Raw genomic sequence first — 21,870 nt, forward strand, 5'->3', positions numbered from 1 at the left:
TTAAATTCCAAATAAGTCATAATTTTTCATAATTTTTTTAATACCAGCCAATCCATATGTTAGGAATAACCGAACCAGGCTTATTTGAAACACACTTTTTTTGGTTGATTTTGTGGTAACGAAATTTGAAAAGAAAGCATATAGACTGATGAGACGCACGGATTCATGACTAGATTGGAATCCAATTCCAGGGCTACACATGCATCCATGGAATTCATGACTTGCACGCATGTGGCGGCGAGGCAAGTGGCAACGTGAGCGGCGGTACGGCACAAGGCCACGACAGGCCAAAAGAGAGGAGACGGAGCAATGGAATTGGAAGGCCACGAGAGGAGTCTGAGCTCGCCGCTTTAGCGAGCGCAAGCAGAGCCTGCCAAAAGGCTAGAGAAAAAAAAATCCGCCTTCTCCTCCCAGTCGCAGGCCAGGCTCAGCCTCCCCTCTCCCCTCCTCGGCATCTTCGCCGCCGGCGATCTATCTCTCTCACAATGGCGGCGCCCATGTCAGCCATCGACTCAGCGTGGCAGGTACCCCCACCTACTATTCCCCCTCCCTCTCTCTCTCTCTCTCTCTCTCTCTCTCTCTCTCTCTCTCTCTCTCTCTCTCTGCCAATCAATCTCTGCTCCGCTCTCTTCTCTCCCTCCTCATCCCCAGATCTCTGTCTCTCACTGCTGTTCCTCGCCGGGGGAAACGTAACGGGAAAACACAAATGAATGCAGCTCCTGATCGCCAACTTCACCGAGTTCCAGCTCGCCACCGTCGTCACCTTCCTGCTCCACGAGACCGTCTTCTTCCTCTCCGGCCTCCCCTCCCTCCTCTTCGAGCGCTTCGGACTCTTCGCCAAGTACAAGATCCAGGTACCCCCATCCCCATGCTTCTTTTTTTTCTTGTCCTTTTCCTTTTGAGCCAGTGCCCACTGCCGCTGCTAATCTGAAAGAGTAACATGCCCGATTTGATCCATTCACCTCTCGGCCCGTCAATTGTCTGTCAGTCGCCCAGCCTGCGTCCATTAATGGATGGATCTTCTTGTCTCCTCAAATCATATACTAGTAGGAATCAAAAGGTTACACAACTTCGCTCGGAAAGAGTAGGAGTAGGAGGAACAAACAGCAAATAAATGGGACGATAGGGCTCCCAGACTGGGCAAATCGAGGTGACACTTTCCTCTTCCGCTTAACCCACCCACCGTGGAGGAGGATCCAGTGATAACTGTTTTCGCTACCCACTGTGACCACATAAAGACATGGAAAGATGAACATAGAGTCGCCGTCCTTTCCCTTTCAGTTTCCCTTTTTCCCCACAGAAGGGAGAACGGAAATCGGGAGAATTCGTTCCCATTGTCCACGTCTTCGCGATTAACATGTACATTTTTACAGGGAACTGTTGAATATTTGATCTTTACAGCGCTCACCTTGCAATAGTATTGTTTCAGCTGTTCGCACCATGCCATATTAATATTCAGTTAATCTTTTCTATCCAGATCTTATCTAACTTTCTTTAGAATTGAAATTGAGTTGTTCCATAAGAAAACATAGCTACGACCAAGGGTTTGGCTAAATTGGAGATTCAGTGATATTTTGTTCCACTAGATATTCTGGTTCTTTCATCGGATTGCAATGCCTAGATTCCCATGTGAAGCAGAACATGCATGCTATTAATTCTGTTCCAAGCTCCTAGTGCCCATAAACAAATAATGGTTGACCCTTGTTAGGAATGGCTGCCATGTGAGGCATTAGACAGGGATAAGTGGGTAACTTCACCTATAAAAGGAGAGCTGTACCGGCTGTGGGGGCATCGAAGAATCATTTTACAACAGAAATCTCTACTTCCCGTTATTGTTCATCTTCTCCCTCTCATTCCCTCTCTTGTTCTCAGATCCTCTCTCTTTCCAGTTCCTTCTAGAATATGTTGGTTGCTGCTACTCTGAAATTGTCCCGAATCATATGATCGGTGATACTTTTGCTGTTGGTTCGAACTCGTGAGATTAGTGTTGCTAACATTTGATTCTGGACAATTTCAGAGTAGCAGCAACCAACGCATTCTAGAAGCAGAACATGCATGCTATTAGTTCTGGTCAATTTCAGTGATATTTTGTTCCATTAGATATTCTGGTTCTTTCATCCGATTGCAATGCCTAGATTCCCATGTGAAGCAGAACATGCATGCTATTAATTCTGTTCCAAGCTCCTAGTGCCTATAAACAAAGAATGGTTGATCCTTTCATCTATGTGCGGTAGGCTTATCTTGGTACAATATCTGGTTCCCTTAACACAAAAAAATGTGTGCATTTTTTGTTTACAGAAGAAGAGCAACACCTCTGCTTACCAAAACAGATGTGTCTTGCGCCTCATTCTCTACCATGTATGTGTGAACCTGCCTGTCATGATTTTCTCGTATCCTGCCTTCAAATTCATGGGTCTCAGGAGCTCTCTTCCTTTGCCACATTGGTATGCACTCACTTCTCTCCTCCTATGTAAAGGAGCTATTAAGTTACGTTATTACTAGTATTCTTCTCGTCTCACTATCTCAGCACACCAACACCTTTTTTGCAGGTCGGTTGTTGTATCTCAAGTTCTTTTCTACTTTGTCCTTGAGGATTTTATATTCTATTGGGGGCACAGGGCATTGCATACGAAATGGCTATACAAACACGTTCACAGCGTCCACCATGAGTAAGTGATACTGCTTCACTACATCTCGCTTTACATGTTGCAACACTTTCTAGTCAATGACAGAATGAATCCTTGCAGGTACGCCACACCCTTTGGTTTAACATCGGAATATGCCCACCCAGCTGAAATTTTGTTCCTGGGATTCGCCACAGTTGTTGGTCCTGCTCTTACTGGCCCTCATCTCTTCACCCTGTGGCTGTGGATGGTGTTGAGGGTTTTGGAGACAGTTGAAGCTCACAGCGGCTATCACTTCCCATGGAGCCCATCAAATTTCCTGCCGCTGTATGGCGGGTAAGTAAGCTAGATCATTGTTTTCCTTCCCCCCCCTTAAAAGAGATTGTGCTTGTTTATTTGAAGCTGAACGTCTGGCCATTTGCTGAGCTTTTGTCATGGTGAATAGCTCGGACTTCCATGACTACCATCACCGTGTGCTGTACACAAAGTCAGGGAACTATGCCTCAACATTTGTTTACATGGACTGGTAAGGATCCGTGGCATGACTGTGTTGAGCTGTGCAGGGGCTCTGAAGTCTGAACTCATTGGTCGTGTTTCAGGTTGTTCGGCACGGACAAGGATTATCGCAAGGCAAAGACCATTGAGGAGAAAGAAGGGAAAAATCTGTAGATTGTGGAAGCTGCTCAGCAAGACTGGCGATAGAGTTTCACTCATGGAAGGAGATATGGATGCACCCTAGAAACAGTCAGTTTATCTCCTGACCATCGATACTATAGGTTGAGATATTGATTTCCTGTGTTTGCTATGATCAAGAATGAGGCCCTGGTGGCCCTGGTCTGTCATGAACTGAATTTGATGATTTGTCATCTCCTCCTGGTGGTTTGCTTTGCGTTTCTTTCGTGACTCGACGGGATGTATACATATGGAATGGCCTGGCAGCAGTAATAACCATCTGAATTGAGTCGTCAGCGATGGTGGGGGTAGCTTTGCACCCTAGAAACTTTCCTCTGCACGCTTGTGTATTTTGTTGGTAATCGATTCCGGAATTGCATTGTTCCTCGTACACGCGCACACAATTGATCTGCAGTGACTGTTCAATTCGCAAGCTGGAGTAGCAACAGAGGTTGCAATCCATTCACAGTTTGGCGGCAACGGTTCGTCCGCCATCGATGCAGATGACCTGGCCAGTAATGTAGGAGGCGGCGGGCATGCAGAGGAAGGCGACGAGCGCGGCCACCTCCTGTGGCGTGCCAAAGCGGCGCATGGGCACCCGCGACATCTCCATCTCCGCCAGCCTCCGTGCCCTGCTGGCGTCGCCCAGCGTCGTGCCAGAGATGCCTGTACTGTCGATGACCCCTGGCGCGACGCAGTTGACGCGGACGCCGTGCGGCGCCCACTCGGCAGCGAGGCTCCTGGTGAGCGGCTGCAGAGCGCCCTTGCTGACCGAGTAGGCGGACAGCGCCGGGTACGCGACGAAGGCCGCCACGGAGGACATGTGCACCACCACGGCGCCGCCCGCCCGCCGGAGGAGCGGGTGGGCGAGGCGGCTGAGGTGGAAGCACGAGTCCAGGTTGGTGGCCATGAGGTGGGCGTAGTCGTCGGGCGTGGTGGCCGCCGCCGGCCTGTACAGGGACCCGCCGGCGTTGTTGACGAGGATGTGGAGGCTGCCGTGGAAGATGTCGCGCACGGTGGCCACCAGGCTCTCCCTGTCGCGCTCCGAGGACACATCACAGACGGAGGTGGTGATCACGTCGCCGGCTTGGACTAGGCCCTTGTCGGCCCAGCGGCGCCGGCATGCGTCCAGGTCTCCGGCAGTGCGGGAGCAGGTGTGCACCCTGGCGCCAAGGCTCGCCAGCTCCTCCACGATCGCAAGCCTGCATCATATATATGCATGCATCGATCGACATGAGCATGAACTCGATATGCATAGATGATTGACACGCACGTATAGTACTACTACTACCCGATCCCTTTGGTTCCTCCGGTGACTAGTGCCGTCTTTCCTGCCAGGCTCCACCGCTGCCTCGCCTCCTCATTCTGTCTGCCGCCGCCGCTGCCTGATCCAGTCGCCGCCATGAGTGAATCCGATCGAGGAGTTACGCAACTTTAATGTCACCTGACGATTATCGGCTGAGAGAGAGATTTAATTATCACATACGTACTCCTACAGCATATATAGGCATCGATTCTTCCTTCCATGCCTGTCCGTATGTCTTCGGGCACCACGATTAATCGTCCCTTCTCAATGGCTCTGTGCACGGGGACCTTGGTATTGATGATTGTTTTGTCACCTCACATCCTCAGTTCCGTTCCAAAATCAACAACAACAACAACAACAACAACAACAACAAAGCCTTTTGTCCCAAGCACGTTGGGGTAGGCTAGAGATGAAACCCTGTATGAAAACCTCAGAGCTCAACCCCCAAAGAAAACAGGGGAAACAAAGGCAAAGGAGAACCGAAAACGACGAAACGGGGGAACACATAAAAGAGATAAAACCCACAAGAACCAGCAAGGTCTAAATGGGCACAAGAAAAGGTCAAACGATTAAGGAGGAAAAGCGGAACTATAAATCAAGGTTCTGGCACGTGAATTGCACACTTCCACCCCTTCCTATCCACGGCGAGCTCTTTATCAATATTCCACTCCTTCAGGTCCCTCTTCACTGCCTCTGTCCACGTCAAGGTTGGTCGACCTCTACCTCTCTTCACATTCTCGGGACGCCTAATTATTCCGATATGCACTGGTGCCTCTTCAGGTCTTCGTTGGATATGTCCAAACCATCTCAAACGATGTTGCATAAGCTTCTCCTCAATTGGCGCCACTCCTACTCTCTCTCGTATGTCATCATTCCGGACTCGGTCTCTCCTTGTGTGGCCACATATCCAGCGCAACATACGCATCTCTGCCACACACAGTTGTTGGACATGTCGTCTTTTAGTGGGCCAATATTCTGCTCCATACAACATAGCCGGCCGGATTGCTGTCCTGTAGAATTTGCCTTTTAGTTTGTGTGGCACCCGGGGGTCGCATAAGACACCCGCCGCTTGCCGCCACTTCAACCATCCAGCTTTAATTCTATGACTGACATCCTCATCGATGTCTCCATCCTTCTGAAGCATTGATCCTAAGTAACGAAAAGTGTCTTTCTTGGGTACCACTTGCCCATCAAGACTAACATCGCCATCTTCATACCCCATGGCATTGAAATCACACTTCATATACTCCGTTTTAGACCTACTAAGCCTAAAACCTTTTGCTTCCAGCGTCTGCCTCCACAATCCCAACTTTTGCGAAACACCACTCCTACTCTCCTCAATAAGTACCACATCATCGGCAAAAAGCATACACCACGGTATATCTCCTTGTATGTCCCTTGTGACCTCATCTATCACCAAAGCGAAAAGATAAGGGCTCAAAGCCGACCCTTGATGTAGTCCTATGTTAATTGGAAAGTCATCGGTGTCCCCATCACTTGTTCGGACACTTGTCACAACATTAGTGTACATATCTTTAATAAGATTAATGTACTTTGTTGCTACTTTGTGTTTTTCCAAGGCCCACCACATTACACTCCTGGGTACTTTGTCATAAGCCTTCTCCAAGTCTATGAAGACCATATGCAGGTCTTTCTTTTGTTCTCTGAATCTCTCCATAAGTTGTCTTAGTAAGAAAATGGCCTCCATAGTTGATCTCCCGGGCATGAAACCAAACTGATTTTGGGTCACGCTCGTCAGCTTTCGCAGGCGGTGTTCAATGACTCTCTCCCATAGCTTCATTGTATGGCTCATGAGTTTAATTCCACGGTAATTAGTACAACTTTGAACATCTCCTTTGTTCTTGAAGATTGGTACTAATGTACTCCGCCGCCACTCGTCGGGCATTCTGTTTGTCCGAAAGATGGTGTTGAAAAGCTTAGTCAGCCATACTATCGCTATGTCTCCAAGGCATCTCCATACCTCGATAGGGATACCATCAGGGCCCATCACCTTTCCTACCTTCATCCTTTTTAGCGCCTCCTTAACTTCATATTCTTGTATCCTTCGCACAAAACCCCTGTTGTTGTCATCGAATGGTTCGTCCAATTCTATTGTAGAACTCTCATTCCCTCCATTGAACAATTTGTTGAAGTACTCCTTCCATCTATTCTTGATCTCTTCATTCTTCACTAATAGTTGGTTTGCTTCATCCTTGATGCATTTGACTTGGTTGACATCCCTTGTCTTCCTTTCACGAATCTTGGCCATCCTATAGATATCCTTTTCTCCCTGCTTTGTGTCCAACCGTTGATAAAGGTTGTCAAAGGCTTGACCCCGGGCTCTACTAACCGCTCGCTTTGCAGACTTCTTCGCTATCCTATACTTCTCTATGTTTTCTGCACACTTGTCATGATGTAAGCGTTTGTAGCAATCTTTCTTCTCCTTGATAGCCTTTTGGACATCTTCGTTCCACCACCAAGTGTCTTTAACTTCCCTTCTGTTTCCTTGACTCAGCCCAAACGCTTCTGAAGCTATCTTTCGGATGCACATCGCCATCTTCCTCCACATGATATTTGAGTCTCCCTCTTCTGCCCAAGGGCCCTCCTCGATAACTCTCTCCTTGAAAGTTTGGGCCACATCCCCTTTAAGCTTCCACCACTTTGTTCTAGTGACCTTGTTATGCTTATTCCGTTGTAAACGAATCTTAAAACGGAAGTCAGCTACGACAAGCTTATGTTGGGTTACCACACACTCTCCAGGTATAACCTTGCAATCTAAGCAGGCATGCCTATCCTCTTTTCTCAAGAGGACGAAATCAATCTGGCTAGTGTGTTGGCCACTACTGAAGGTCGCCAGGTGGGATGTCCTCTTCCTAAAGAAAGTGTTTGCTATAAACATGTCATAGGCTAGGGCAAAGTTTAGGATTTCCTCTCCTTCTTGATTCCTAGTCCCAAAGCCGAAGCCTCCATGCACACCCTCGAAACTGGTGCTAGATGTACCCACATGGCCATTGAGATCTCCTCCTATGAAGAGCTTCTCGCCAACTGGCACACTACTAACCATGTCCTCCAGGCCTTCCCAGAACTCCCTCTTTGAGTTCTCATTAAGGCCTACTTGAGGAGCATACGCGCTGATAACATTGAGAACCAAGTCCCCAATGACCAGCTTGACTAGGATGATTCTATCTCCTACCCTCTTAACATCTACTACTCCATATTTAAGGCTCTTATCGATCAAGACGCCTACTCCATTCTTGTTTGTTGCAGTCCCCGTGTACCACAACTTGAAGCCTGTACCTTCCACTTCCTTCGCCTTCTGTCCTTTCCACTTGGTCTCTTGAACGCATAAAATATTTACTCGTCTCCTCACCGCAACGTCAACTATTTCTCGTAACTTACCTGTTAAGGAACCTACGTTCCAACTACCTACACGGACCCTAGTTGGCTCGACTAACTTCCTTACCCTTCGCACCCGCCGAGGAAGATGCAAAGACCCTTGCTCATTTTCCACTACACCCGGGCGTCGATGTAGCGCGCCACTAAGGATGCGACGACCTGATCCTTGCTCATTTATCACCGGCTCCAGATCAAGAGACGGCGCGTCACTTAAGGGGTGACGGCCCGACCCTTGCTCATTTAACACCATACCCGGGTTCCGATATGGCGCGTCGCTAAGAGGGTTACGCCCCAACGATTTTCTTTGTGGTTTCATCTCCATAAGATTTGGCTGGTTTTTACGTTGGTTTGCCGGACCTAACACAACCCTCCTCCTTTACCGGGCTTGGGACCGGCTATGTTGAAACGACTTAAGGAAGTCTTCCAATCAACATAGGCGGAGTTTACACTACACGAAAATCAGTTCCGTTCCAAAATCAATTTAAATTATTTTAAGTTTACACTACGCGAAAACAAGTTTCTTCACTAAACTTAGTATCCATTCAGAACCCCTAGAGCTAATATTTAGCCACTACGAAGTAGCTAACAATTAGCTGGAGGTATTTGGAATCTCTAGAGCTAAATTTAGAGCTAATTATTAGCTTTAGAGGTTCTAATCAGAACCTTAATTTTTGGCAACGTGCACACAACTGTTGAAAATAAGAAGCCTATTCTCAACTGTCATGTGTCAAACACGGAAACTAATATCACACCCAGGTTTAAGGAACAAAGCCGGATGCATCTCATACATGCGCAAAAAAAAACAATATATATAATAACAGAGTGTATAGAGATAAATGTCACAATAATATCAGAGTACTTATTACATAACGGAAGTCCTACAAACATAAAGGATAAATATAAAACGAACTAAATCCATCCTCGGCGCCAATAAGTCAACTAGAAGACACCACCTAGATCAGATCAAACTCCTCGTTGTATGGCTCCTCTTCAACCACCTGTTCTTCTCCTGTGAGGGAGGGGGTGTGAGACAGCAAGAGTGAGCTCACACATGATCATAGCTCAACAAGTTGTGGGGAAACCAGTGGGTATGAACTCACCAAAGGTGGGAGTTCATGTGATGTGTAAGGCTGATCAACAATAGAGGTTATAGCTGAGCATTGCTTTTAACAAGTTGATCAAATTTTATTAGCAGTTACTAAGTGTAAGTAAATACCAAACCATAATAAATAATCCCATGCAAATGCAAATGACAGATTGAATTTAAGTTACATAAATTAATCATGTGAGTGTCCGAGTCGCTCATGACCGTGAGCACGGCTAGTATACCAGTTTTACACTCTGCAGAGGTTGTACCCTATACCCACAAGTCATGTTACCCATCTGCCAAGAGACGACCAATCCCATACACCTATACTGAGGATGCGAGGCAAGGTAACACTACGAGGCCTTTACAAAGTTCCACTAGCTTCCAAAAACCCGCTACAGTTTATGGGAAGAGCACTTGCAAGAATCCCCCGTCTAACCGCCATCGCAGCAAAATCAACCCGAGAACCTCCCTGCATGCAACTCCCCTACTGCCCTTGTCCCTTTCGGATAAGGTAGTCTTTCACTAGCTTTCCTAATTAGTTAGCCAAGGGGTCCCATTCCTCCCTTGTGGTGGCACGTTTTCCCGGGTGGTTCTCCATGTTCCCATTAACATAATGATCTTATCATGAACATAAATAACATAACAGAATAATTGGAACATGGATGACCAAAAACCATATAAAGCAATGGCAAAACTACCCAAGTCATTCAGGGGTAAACAAGGTAAAAAGGATAAACAGACTAGGGTGACCTATTGGGTCCCATCATAATTAACCTATGTTGATCATTATGATTAATAAGAACATGACTGGGTAAAAAATAAGTGATTAAGGGCACAACTTGCCTTCAATGAGCTTCTGCTCAGCAACCTCAATCTGCTGGACACCAGGATCCTCAGCCACTGGCTCTTCTACTCGCCACAATACAAACAAGCACAGTACAAAGGAGCAATTAACATCACACCAAACATGTAAACAAAGTACATAATAATAATCTACACATTAAAATAAGATCCTTGGAACACAAACCATTAATTTTGGAGTTATGGATTTTAAATTATGAATTTTCAAAGGTTTTATGTGCTTGATATATGATTAAGTGAGAAATAAATTTTACTACTGTTTTCATGTCAAAACAGAGACCCTAGGCGATAAACAATAATATAACAAAATTTTAGAAACTGCAATGGATCAATTTGGAATTAAAATGAATTAAATACGAATTTTCCAAGTTTCTAGAATTAATTTTGTATTAAAAACCAATTTCTATATTTATTTCTCTATTTTTATTCTTTTCTGGACTAGGCGTCAAATTCTAGAAAGGTCAGGGTTAATTCGCAAAATCTACACAGACTCAGCTATCTCTGCCCTGGACAGCGGGTTCTATTTAAAATAAAAGTAGGGGCTCGATTGCAATTTTGCAGAGCCGAAGGGGTATCCTGGGCCTACAGCCATTAGATCCGTGCCCCACGGTCAAGATTAGATCGGGCGCATAACGAACCGGTACGCCCACACAGCCGTCGGATCAGAGATCCACGGCCCATATTTTAAATAATCGTTATCCACCCTAGACCATCCGATCGCGATCCAACAGATCTAATTCCGCGCGCGAAGCGTTACCCTCACTTCTAATCAGGGATGTTCGATGCACGATCAATGGTTCACGTGCCGTCACCAACCTCAGCTTGCTAGGACACCGCGACGCCGTGCCACCGCGTGGCGTTTTCTCCGGCGAGACACAAACCCAGTCCATGGCGATCATACGCCCCGCGACCCGGTGAAAAATAAACGCGATGACGAAGGCGAATCGGATGATGAGAACTTACAAGAGAATGCGGCGTGAAGGGTTCGGCCCACGACGAATTGGCTTCCCCGCGGTCCTTGGATCAACGACGAGCAATTCACACGCGCACCACGGCCCTTTCGAGCCGATTGTTTGCCAACACCTTCCCACGCACTTGGGGACGAGACCAGGTTAAGCACGCAGGCGAGAGTAGCAGTGGGATTGCCAATTCAACAGCAGCGGCGGCGGCGGCGTTCTCTATCTCTCAGCGGCGCCAGGCGATGGTGGAAGTGCGCGGCGAGAAGATGGGAGCGCGAGCGGCGAGATCGTGGATCCCGATACTTGTAGGCGAGGCAGGGTAATGGCGGTTGAACAAGGCTCCGTAGCTCGTGGCTGAAGACGCGACATGCACGAAGGTGGGCGCGAGGAAGGGGGAAACCCCGACGGGTGGGTTCCACCCGTAAGTGACTTCAGAAGGAGTGCAGCGCAACGGTGTAGACTGACGCAAGGGCCCCATATGTCGGCGCAATGGTGAGGTCGGCTGCGCGGGAGTGGGCTAGATGGGCCGCGCGGTTGAAGGAGTTTGGGCCAAAATGAAGTTGAGCTGGCCCAAGCGGTGTTTTAACCTTTTCCTTTTTCTTTTCTTTCCTTTCCTTTTTGTTTTCTTTCTATTTTGTTTTCTTTCTCCCCAAATTCAATTTCCAATTTCCCCTTTAAATCCAAAGCTTGTGGCAATTTCATCTACACATTATATGTTGGGTTGAACATAGTATGGAAATAATGTATTTATTCCTAAATTTATTTTATTTTGTATAGTATTTCTCCCATTCTTCATTATTTCCAATTTTTTTCCTTCAGGATTTAAACTCTGATTTGGGTATTAACATATTTATTTCTACCTTATTGTCACATTGTCACAAAATGCACACAAAATGAAAAACCAGCATGATGCATGATTTAGTGGTGTCCTTTGTTAGTCATTTATTCCACATGAAATGATAAATAGAGATAGCACACATGTATATAAAGGAATATAATTTCTCCTTTTAGATTTTCTTACAAAATGAGTATTACAACTAAGCTTTTAGAGCTTGTTTGGAATCAAAGGTAATAAAGTGGATTGAGGGGGTTAGAATCCCCACTACTCAATTTTGAATAGTGAGGGATTCTAGTCCCCTCGATCCCCTCCATTACCCTTTATTTCAAACAAGCTCTTAAGCTTTGGTGGCTACGTAAAAAATAAGTTAATTTTTTGTGGCTAATATGTGGTTGCCAAAATTAAGCTTGTTATTTTTGTTGGCCACGTGTCAACCAAAAAAAAGTAAAGACCTATTTACATAGGGGGAGCCTATAAGTATGTTTGCATATCTTTTTTTTTCTCATGCGTCACCGCTTCGTGACTCGCCACCTCCACGACTGGTGTTAGCATGGTCGCAATGCCACATACTCATGTCGCCATGTGGCTACCTGTCGTCTCCTTCCATCCATCAATGGCATACATGTATAACTCGGCCATAACTCGGCCATGCGACAAATTATTTAATTATTTTAATATTCTATTAGTCGATTATTATTTTAATATTACATCAACTGAGTAACAAAACCTATATGTTATCCGTTTCGGATCAACACTTCTCATGTGTGTCACGCACGTGAGATTTATCAGTGTAGAATTGTCCCTTATTTCTACAGCATCCGAGTGACTGATATAGTATGGTATTTTTGACAAGCTGCGTTTCGAATGAAATTTTGATGACATAACCTATGTTCTCTGTTGCACCATATTCATGCATGTATATAGAGAACAATGAGGTCATGTCGTCGAAGTTTCGTTCGGACACCTAGCCTTGTCATTAATACCAATTATACCAGTCATCCTTGGATGAGTTAGGACATATCCTTACCCAATGTAAAATGCTCAGTATTGTGTAACTTGGTTTATTCTATAACCTCAAGTATGCCAGAGATTCACTAGTGGATGTATGGTGGTTAGAATAAAAGTCAGGCTCACTCAGCTAAATAGATCTCTAATATTAATGATTTTATCAATCGTGTGAAAATAGCTGTTCTATTTTCGACGACTAGGGCAGGACAAGCCGCCAAAAATAGATCTTCTATTTTCAGCAGCTAGACTGTAATACCCAAACATGTATACAATGAGAATATAGTTGACCTCTTTACTTCTGTGTCATCTATTCCTTATAACAAGAGAATAATTATAAGCAAGAGTAAGTAATAAAAATAAAGGACACCTAAAATACACTATGCATCATGATGAGGTTTTATTGTGTGTGCATTTGGTGACTATATAAAAATAATGTAAATAGAAATATATTAGTGTCCCAAGTGGAATTTAAGACTTAAATTGGAATTCTAGATTTAGAGAAAGAGAGAACTAGTTATCATGAAATAAATATTAAAAATAGATAAATTCATCCATATCATGTCTAAGATGAATATTTAATGAGAAAACAAATTTACCATGAAGTTTGAATTTGAATGGGGATTTAAATTAGGAATTTTGAAAATTAAAAGGAAAAGAATATAAGTATTTTTTTAGAAAGCTCCAATGTTCTAAATTTAATAATATTGGACAAAGGAAGTACAATAATTTATAGTTTTTGAACTTGGACGCCCTCCCTTTGGGAATTGACACATCAACAAGTGTAAAGCCCAAAATTTGTATAAAGGAAAAATAATAAAAGAAATAAATAAAAATGTTCATAAGTGGGTGTTTTAAGATTATAGAACCTTTGGGGATTATTTGGTTTTTCTTTCTTTGTGCATATTCAATTAATGAGATTATATTGGTCAAATAACAAATAACTAAATACACAAATATGCATCTCATGCTGAAGTTCTTGTAGTTTTGCATTTTGTATTCAAATTTGTGAGACAAGCTTAAGCTGACCCCCAATTCGGCCCATTATTCCATTCCGCCGGCACAGCCCAACCGCATCCGGGCGCCGACATCATGGCCCCACTGGGCAGTCGCGTCAACGCATACACGCCTTCCCTCCTTCACTGCCCCGCGGGACCCGCACGCTAGCTCCACGATCCGACTGCACCGCATTCCTCCGCGTCGCTGACAACCAGGACCACGTGGTAGGTGTGTCCTGCGCTCGGTGCCCTTTGCGATGTGGGACCCGCCTGTCAGTCCTTCCGCACCTCCTCGTAACAGACACTGCGAGATCGCCATCGATCATGCTGGGCCACTACCCTTGGCCAGCTCGGGGCCTCGCCAAGATAAAGAGCAGGTCGTGGTCGCCTTGCCCTTCTAGTTTCCTTGCGTGGCCTTGACGTACTCTCCACACCGAAATCCGCCGTGCGCCATCGTCGGGCGGAGGATGCATCGCCGGCATCCCCCGCAACCAACACCGCTCGGGAGCCACAGAGTGTTCTCTGGCGGGCCGGTGAAGGAGTAGATCAAGGACAGAGGAGTGTCCGTGCTCGTGAGACCTTAGGACGGCGGGAATTTCTCACCGTGCTCCTTGCGCCGCCACAGAGCGAACCGGACTGCGGCCAACTTCTTCGTCGCAATAATTTCCGGTGAGGCATCCCCTTACGTAACCGCCCTAGCTGCAATTTCATTTTTTTCATGCATCACCGTGGGTTATCGTCACCGGATCGGGCGAGTTGGGTGGCTCGCCGGCGAGTGCTCCGCCGAGTGGGACTCCTCCTGGCCGTCGCTGTGCGGCAAGGTTGGAGACACAGTAGGACCGTTGATCCGCGAACGAGTGGACACAATTAGATAGGCGTATCCCTTCAGGACCGTGGCATCGAGACCGTTCAGATCGAATCCGAGCGTCGATCGCTGTTCGCGCATCATAAAATCATAACCGTCGATCTCTAATCTGATGAACCGCGTGGCATACCGATTCGACAAAATCAAAATCTAATCTTAACCATAGAATGCTGATCGGACAACCAGAACTATCCGATACCCCTTCGCCGTATCACAATTGCTAAAGAACCTCCAGCCTTACTGGAAAATAACCCGCAGTCCTGGCGCCACGCGCTCTGTTTCTTAGAAGTATTTCTGTATTAGCCCCTAGCTTTCTGTGTATTCCTATGCGCAGTCCAGAAGCCAGTAAAAGTGAATAAATGATTAAGGAAATTGATTTTTAGTATGAAATTAATTACAGAAACTTGTTTAATTTATAGAAAATTCATATTAAGTCCAAATTAATCCATCCTAGTTCCTATAATTTTGTAATAATGTTGTTTATCATATAGTGTCTCTGTTTTGATATGAAAACCATATTAAAATTTATCTCTTAATTAATCATGTATCAAATACATAAAACCTTCAGAAATTCATAACTTAAAATCCATAACTCCAAAATTAATGATTCATGTTCCTATGATCTTATTTTAACATGTAGATTATTGATATGTATTTTGTATACATGTTTGGTGTGATGTTAATTTCCTCTTTATACTATGCTTGTTTGTATTGTGGTGAGTAGAAGAGCCAGTGGCTGAGGATCCCGGTGTTTAGCAGGTAGAAGTTGTTGAGCAGGAGCTCATTGAAGGCAAGTTGTGCCTGTGACCACTTTTTACCCAATAATGTTCTTTATTATCACTTATCAATGCATAGGCTTAATTTTGATGGAACCCAATAGTCACCCTAGACTGGTTATCCTTTTCACCTTGATCACCCCTGAATCATTTGGGTAGTTTTGCTATTGCTCTATATGGTTTTGGGTTTAATATTACATTATCTTCATGTTCCAATTACACTGTTATTTTATTTATGTTCATGTCAAGATCATTAATTTTAATTGGAACATGGAGCTTAACTTGAGAAACACGTGCACAACAAGGGTGGAATGAGACCCTATCAGAGAGAAAATCCTCCGGCCGGGTGGCGGAATGCACCCGCCCTAATCCTAAGATGAGGAGGGGGCTTAAGCGTTTTGCCTGTTATGTGGATTCGGGATGAACACAGGAGCACATGAGGGATTATAGTGGTTCAGGCCACCGGAGCGTAAAACCCTACCTCCACTGTGTGTATGTTGTATTGAGAGAGCGTGTAAGCGTGTGTACCTCAGAGCCTGTGCTTGTAACGTTGTGTGCCTTCCCTTTTATAGTTTAAGGGAGGTACATACAAGGATGCTGAGCCCCAACATGTGCCCAGGAGTATAATGGATAGAATACATTATATGGATAATTAATACTAATAACATGTGAGTAATCACCGGGCGCCATGATGGCCACAGTTCACACAGTATTGATAGGCGGCGACAGTTTTTTTCGTAACGTGCGAGTAATGATGAGTAATAGCGCAGCCCACGCAACATGGACCAGGCGCGCCGCCTGCCACTGGAATGGACAAACGCTCGTCTTATCCGCAATAAATGCAGGGGCGGTGTAGCCTAGAGGCTTTACGCCAGGCTTCGCCCATTGGCTTACGTCACGTGCAGTAGGCCTCGTGGCAGCATCGAGTCTCCGCCTAGGCGGGGAGCAGAAGTGTATACGATAAGGTCCGGACACGTGTCGGCACTGGACCCCCGCCTAGGCCTTGTCTAAGGCTTGGGTATGCTCTGTCTTGGAATCCCGGGACCTTGATGTGAGCGGCCCGGACCCCACACAGAGGGGTCCGGATCCCATCCTAGGGGTCCAGTTTGCACACGTGGAGGTCCTAGATCATACTCGGACGCCCGGACCGTATATACAGGGGTTTGGTACCTTTCCATGGGGGTCCGGACCTACTCACTGGAGGTGCTTCAGTGTCAGATTCTCTGGACACGTGGCGGCACCGGACCTGCCCATGTGGTGGGGTCAAGTATTGTTGCTGGCCCAGAGTAGTCGCCCGAGGCTTGGGCGAGTCGTAGTCTGGTCCCACATACAGGTCTTTTACCACGCGTCCAAGGATAGTCGCGTGGGTACTGTGCCTTTATACGGTAGTAAGGGGTACCCCTATTCTAGGGTACCGACAGACCCCTTGGCTAACTAACTAGGAAAGCTAGTGGAGGACTACCTTACCTGATAGGGGTAAGGGCAGTAGGGAGGTTCCCGGGTTGATTTTGCTGCGATGGTGGTCAGACGGGGGATTCCTACATTGCTCTTCCTAGAAACTGTAGCAGGTTTTCTGAAGCTAGTGGAACTAGGTAAAGGCCTCGTAGTGTTATCCTGCCTCGCTTCCTTGGTAGAGGTGTATGGGACTCATGACCCCTTGGCAGATGGGTAACATGACTTGTGGGTAAAGGGTACAACCTCTGTAGAGTGTAAAACTGGTATACTAGCCGAGCTCACGGTCATGAGCAGCTCAGGACTCTCGCATGATTAAACTATGGAACTAAATTCAATTCGTCAATTGCATTGCATGGGATTTATTATTAATTTTATTCTATTATTTCTATTATGGTTTGGTATTTACTTACATCTAGTAATTGCTAATAAAATTTGACCAACTTATTAAAAGCAATGCTCAGCTTTAACCCTATTGTTGATCAGCCTTACACATCATATGAACCCCCACCTTTGGGGAGTTTATGCACATTATTCCCCACAACTTGTTGAGAGATGAACATATATGAGCTCACCCTTGCTGCCTCACAACCCCCCATAGGAGAAGAACAGGTGGCCCAGGAGGAGCCGCACAACGAGGAGTTCGACTTGATCTAGGTGGCGTCTCCCATTCGACTTTATGACGCTATGGATGGACTTTAATTCGTTTTATATTTATCATTTATTTTTAAGACTTCCGCTATGTAATAATTACTTTTATGATATTGTGACATTTATCTCTATACACTCTGTTATTATATGTGTTGTCTTCTTTGACGCATATATGAGATACACCCGGCTTTATCCATTAAATCCGGGTGTGACATAGACCCAGCATGCATCATGCTGAGGTTTCATTTTGTTTGCATTTTGTGACAATATAAAAATAATGTGAAAAGAAATATATCAAAGTTCAAAGTAGAATTTAAGATCTAAAGGAAATTCAAGAATTTAGAAAAGGAGAAGAAAAATATTATGTGAGTGAAAATGAGTATAAAATATATAATAAAATATATTATTTCTATAATGGGATTTGAATGTGTACATTGGACTCAAAGGTGCAACTCCTAAAAGGATTCAAATTCAAATTTGGAATTTAAAATAAAAAGGGGACAAAATAAGAAAAAAGAAATAAAATAAAAAGAGAAAACTTACTGGGCTCAAGAAACCCATTTCGGCCCACCAGAAGCAACCACTGCGCAGCCCAACCCCGCGAAGTCGTGCGTCGACGATTGGGCCCCATCGGTTAGCCACTAGCCACGCCCCTCTCACCATTTCACTGCCGTGCGGGTCCCGGGCGCAGGTTCTCTTTCGCTCGCGGGCTCGTCTCACTGGAGCCGGGTGCTTACCTGTCATCTCGTCGCGCCGTCAGCTAGTCGTGGCCGAACGGCCCACGCGATCCCGCCACGACCGCTCCTGCCGTTGCGCTGACGGGCGAAGCCTAGGGATAAAACCCCGCATTACCTCCCAGACCGTGCACCCTGAAGCCCTACATCTCCTCTAGACCTGCCGTTTCGCTCCCTCATCGTGATATTCACGCATCAAAGAGGCACCGCCACCGCCACCGAGGGGAAGAAGACCCGCCGTCGCGGAACCTCCGGTCTGGTCATCGTCTGCATCGTCGGTGTGGTCAGAGACCTCCCTCTAGCTCCGCGAAAGACATTAGTGGCCACGCTACTCGTAATTGATCGCCAGCTCCGCCCCAATTTCTTGCTGTCGATCGCGCGCCGCCCCTATTCCGCACCGCGCCGTCGCCAGAAGTTTCTGCGCCGTAACCTTTGGTGAGTATCCGCCCTCCATGTTCGCGTGGCCGTCCACTTCATTTAGTGCTAGTAGAATCGGTAAAGGGCGCTCGGGATCACCGGGTATGAGTTCACCGGCGTATCCTTCGCCGTGCTCAGGGTACTGTGCCGCCACGTGATAGCTCAGGGGGGGGGGAGAAGACGAACACCTGCCATCCGATCCGTCTGGGACGGCCATGATTGCGTCCAGTGTAACGATGTGACCTGGGCTGATTCGGTTCCCTTCGATCACAATTGGGCGAACCAGATCAGTCGAAGAGTCTTTAAATCCGAACCATAGATCTCAGAACAGACGGTTGGCGCTGCATACCGTTTCATCGCACTGGAGATCTAATCATGGCCGTAGATTTAGTATCCTGCGGTCCTGGTCGAAGCATACCCCTTCGGCCACCACTTTATGCATATGAGTCCCTGCAAAACACGGAAAACAACCCGCATTCCAGTTTAACATTGCACTGGGTCTAGTAAATAATGCGCAGAGGTCCCTGCTGATTTCTGTAATTATGCGCCCAGACCAGAGATCAGAGGAATTTGATAATTAATAACAGAAATTGATTTTTAATGTATAAATAAGTGTTAGAACTTGTTTAATTCATATAAAATTCATATGAAGTCCAAATTAATCCATTCCAATTTCTATAATTTTGTAATATTATTGTTTATCACCTAGTGCCTCTGTTTTGACATGAAAACAATAATAAAATTTATTTCTTAATTAATCTTGTACCTAGCACATAAAACCTTTGGAAATTCATAACTTAAAATCCATAACTCCAAAATTAATGATTCCTGTTATTATTATCTTATTTTAATGTGTAGATTATTATTATGTATTTTGTTTACATGTTTGGTGTGATGTTAATTTTCTCTATATGCTATGCTTGTTTGTATTGTGGCGAGTAGAAGAGCCAGTGGCTGAGGATCCTAGTGCCCAGCAGATAGAAGTTGCTGAGCAGGAGCTCATTGAAGGCAAGTTGTGCCCTTGTCCACTTTTTACCCAATAATGTTCTTTAATATCAATTACTCATGCATAGGGTTAATTTTGATGGGACCAGTAGGTCACCCTAGTCTGATTATCTTTTACCTTGTTTACCTCTGAACTATTTGGGTAGTTTTGCTATTGCTCTATATGGTTTTGGGATTAATACTACATTATCTTCATGCTCCAATTATACTGTTATTTTATTCATGTTCATGTCAAGATCATTATTTTTAATTGGAACATGGAGCTTAACTTGAGAAACACGTGCCACCATAAGGGTGGAATGGGATGCCCTCGGCTGACTAATTAGGAAAGCTAGTGGAAGACTACCTTACCTGAAAGGGGCAAGGGCATTAGGGGAGTAGGCGTGTAGGGAGGTTCTCGGGTTGAGTTTGCTGCGATGGCGGTTAGACGAGGGATTCCTACATTGCTCTTCCTAGAAACTGTAGCGGGTTTTCGGAAGCTAGTGGAACTTTGTAAAGGCCTCGTAGTGGATCCCTAGCCATTCACCTCGGTAATGTCTAAGGGCCTTGCAAACCCTGGCGACATGGGATACACAAGTTATGGGTAAAGGGTACCACCTCTGTAGAGTGTAGAACTGGTATACTAGCCGAGCTCACGGTCACGAGCAGTTGAGGACTCTCGCATGATTAAATTATGGAACTAAATTCAATTTGTCATTTGCATTGCATGAGATTTATTATTAATTTTGTTCTATTATTATTATGGTTTGGTATTTACTTACATTTAGTAATTGCTATAAAATTTGACCAACCTATTAAAAGCAATGCTCAACTTTAACCCCTATTATTGATCAGCCTTACACCTCACATGAACTCCCACCTTTGGTGGGTTCATGCACATTATTCCCGACAACTTGTTGAGCGATGAACATGTGTGAGCTCACCCTTGCTGTCTCACACTCCCTCACAGGAGAAGAACAGGTGGTTCAAGAGGAGCCTCACAGCGAGGAGTTCGACTTGATCTAGGTGGCGTCTCTTAGTTGACTTATTGGCGCCAAGGATGGATTTTAGTTTGTTTTATATTTATCTTTTATTTTTCAAGACTTCCGCTATGTAATAAGTACTCTAGTGTTATTGTGACATTTATCTCTATACACTTTGTTATTATATGTGTTGTCTTCTTTGGCGCATATATGAGATGCACCCGGCTTTGTCCCTTAAATCCGGGTGTGACAGAAGTGGTATCAGAGGAAATTTTAACTGTAGGACGAAACCTAGATAGAAATGGACAAAACCCTTACCTACTTACCTTACTCTGATTCATTCTATACTTACCTTGTCCTGATCCTATCTCACCTTTTGTTGTTCTACTCTGGATACTCTTATCTTTCCTACTCTAAGACCAGATGGATTCCACACCTTGGTATCCTACATCTATGACCTTTTTAAGAGATAGGAGACCTAAGAAAAAATTAAAACTATTTTCCCTATTTAAAAATATTGGTTGATTGTTCGGATGATTAATGTCTGATTTGCTTCTTTGATTGACTGAAATATTATAGTTGGACATCTTAGCATGTACCACCATAAGGTAGTGTATTAGCTTTAGTAGGTAACTCACTAATCTACTTAGCTAATAAATCCCCTAAAGTAACCTGATTCATAATTACTTGCCTTGTCTACAATTCTTTCTTACCATATTTTTCTAACTCAGATGGTCAATACTAGGAAGGGTGGTGGAATTGATCTACCCCCCAATCGACACAGTCGGAGGATATTTAGACAACCACAACAACAACAAGCTGAGATGGATCCTTCGAATCCTCCACCAGCCAGAGCTGATCCAACAGTTGTAGCCTAGATGCGGATAATGCAATAGATGGCTCACACCATGGCGGATATGCACGCGCAGATGCGGCAAGAATGTCAAGAGATGCGCCAAGAGCGAGAGGAGATGCGCCAGGAGCGAAGGGTGCAACAGCAGCAAGCACCACTGCCACCACCACCTCCACCACCAGTTCCACCCTGGGACAAGCACTGGGAGTTCATGAGCCACAAGCCACCGACGTTCGCCAGCTCTCCAGATCCTCTGCACGCTGATGATTGGCTGAAGTCTGAGGAGAAGATGTTGAATATTGTTTAGTGCTCTGACTGGGAGAAGGTTCTTTATGCTTCTGGTCGTCTTACTGGTCCTGCTGCTGATTGGTGGGATTCTTACACTACTGCCCATGATGCTGCTGAT

The 21,870-nt window shown here is 45.3% G+C and overlaps 2 protein-coding genes across 3 annotated transcripts; one reads left to right on the plus strand and one right to left on the minus strand.

The window, feature by feature from the left end:
* Positions 1 to 171: 171 nt before the first annotated feature.
* LOC542766 (c-4 methylsterol oxidase) lies at positions 172 to 3,624 on the plus strand. 2 transcript variants are annotated; one of them, NM_001279592.2, is made up of 7 exons: positions 172 to 524; positions 717 to 854; positions 2,299 to 2,444; positions 2,550 to 2,669; positions 2,748 to 2,960; positions 3,070 to 3,150; positions 3,224 to 3,592. In NM_001279592.2, the coding sequence occupies exons 1-7, from the start codon at positions 486 to 488 to the stop codon at positions 3,291 to 3,293; spliced, it is 807 nt and encodes a 268-aa protein (NP_001266521.2). In that variant the 5' UTR covers positions 172 to 485; the 3' UTR covers positions 3,294 to 3,592. The 2 variants fall into 2 exon arrangements, with proteins under 2 accessions (NP_001266521.2, XP_020407348.1); XM_020551759.2 differs by lacking the exon at positions 717 to 854 and having other exon boundaries at positions 310 to 524; positions 3,224 to 3,624.
* Positions 3,293 to 4,898, minus strand: LOC103655008 (tropinone reductase homolog At5g06060). The gene is made up of 2 exons (XM_008681830.2): positions 4,588 to 4,898; positions 3,293 to 4,498 (listed from the first exon to the last, which is right to left on the minus strand). The coding sequence occupies exons 1-2, from the start codon at positions 4,698 to 4,700 to the stop codon at positions 3,760 to 3,762; spliced, it is 852 nt and encodes a 283-aa protein (XP_008680052.1). The 5' UTR covers positions 4,701 to 4,898; the 3' UTR covers positions 3,293 to 3,759.
* Positions 4,899 to 21,870: the final 16,972 nt, after the last annotated feature.

This window comes from Zea mays, chromosome 4 (assembly GCF_902167145.1).
Source record: "Zea mays cultivar B73 chromosome 4, Zm-B73-REFERENCE-NAM-5.0, whole genome shotgun sequence".
NCBI lineage: Eukaryota > Viridiplantae > Streptophyta > Magnoliopsida > Poales > Poaceae > Zea > Zea mays.

Excerpts from the sequence above, each read along its gene's own strand:
- LOC103655008 (XM_008681830.2), bottom strand. The coding sequence starts at position 4,700 with ATGGCGGCGACTGGATCAGGCAGCGGCGGCGGCAGACAGAATGAGGAG. Across the intron at positions 4,499-4,587 it reads GGAGGAACCAAAGGGATCGG|GCTTGCGATCGTGGAGGAGC; the intron begins GTAGTAGTAGTA and ends TATATGATGCAG.
- LOC542766 (NM_001279592.2), top strand. The coding sequence starts at position 486 with ATGGCGGCGCCCATGTCAGCCATCGACTCAGCGTGGCAG. Across the intron at positions 855-2,298 it reads TCGCCAAGTACAAGATCCAG|AAGAAGAGCAACACCTCTGC; the intron begins GTACCCCCATCC and ends TTTTGTTTACAG. Across the intron at positions 3,151-3,223 it reads ACATTTGTTTACATGGACTG|GTTGTTCGGCACGGACAAGG; the intron begins GTAAGGATCCGT and ends GTCGTGTTTCAG.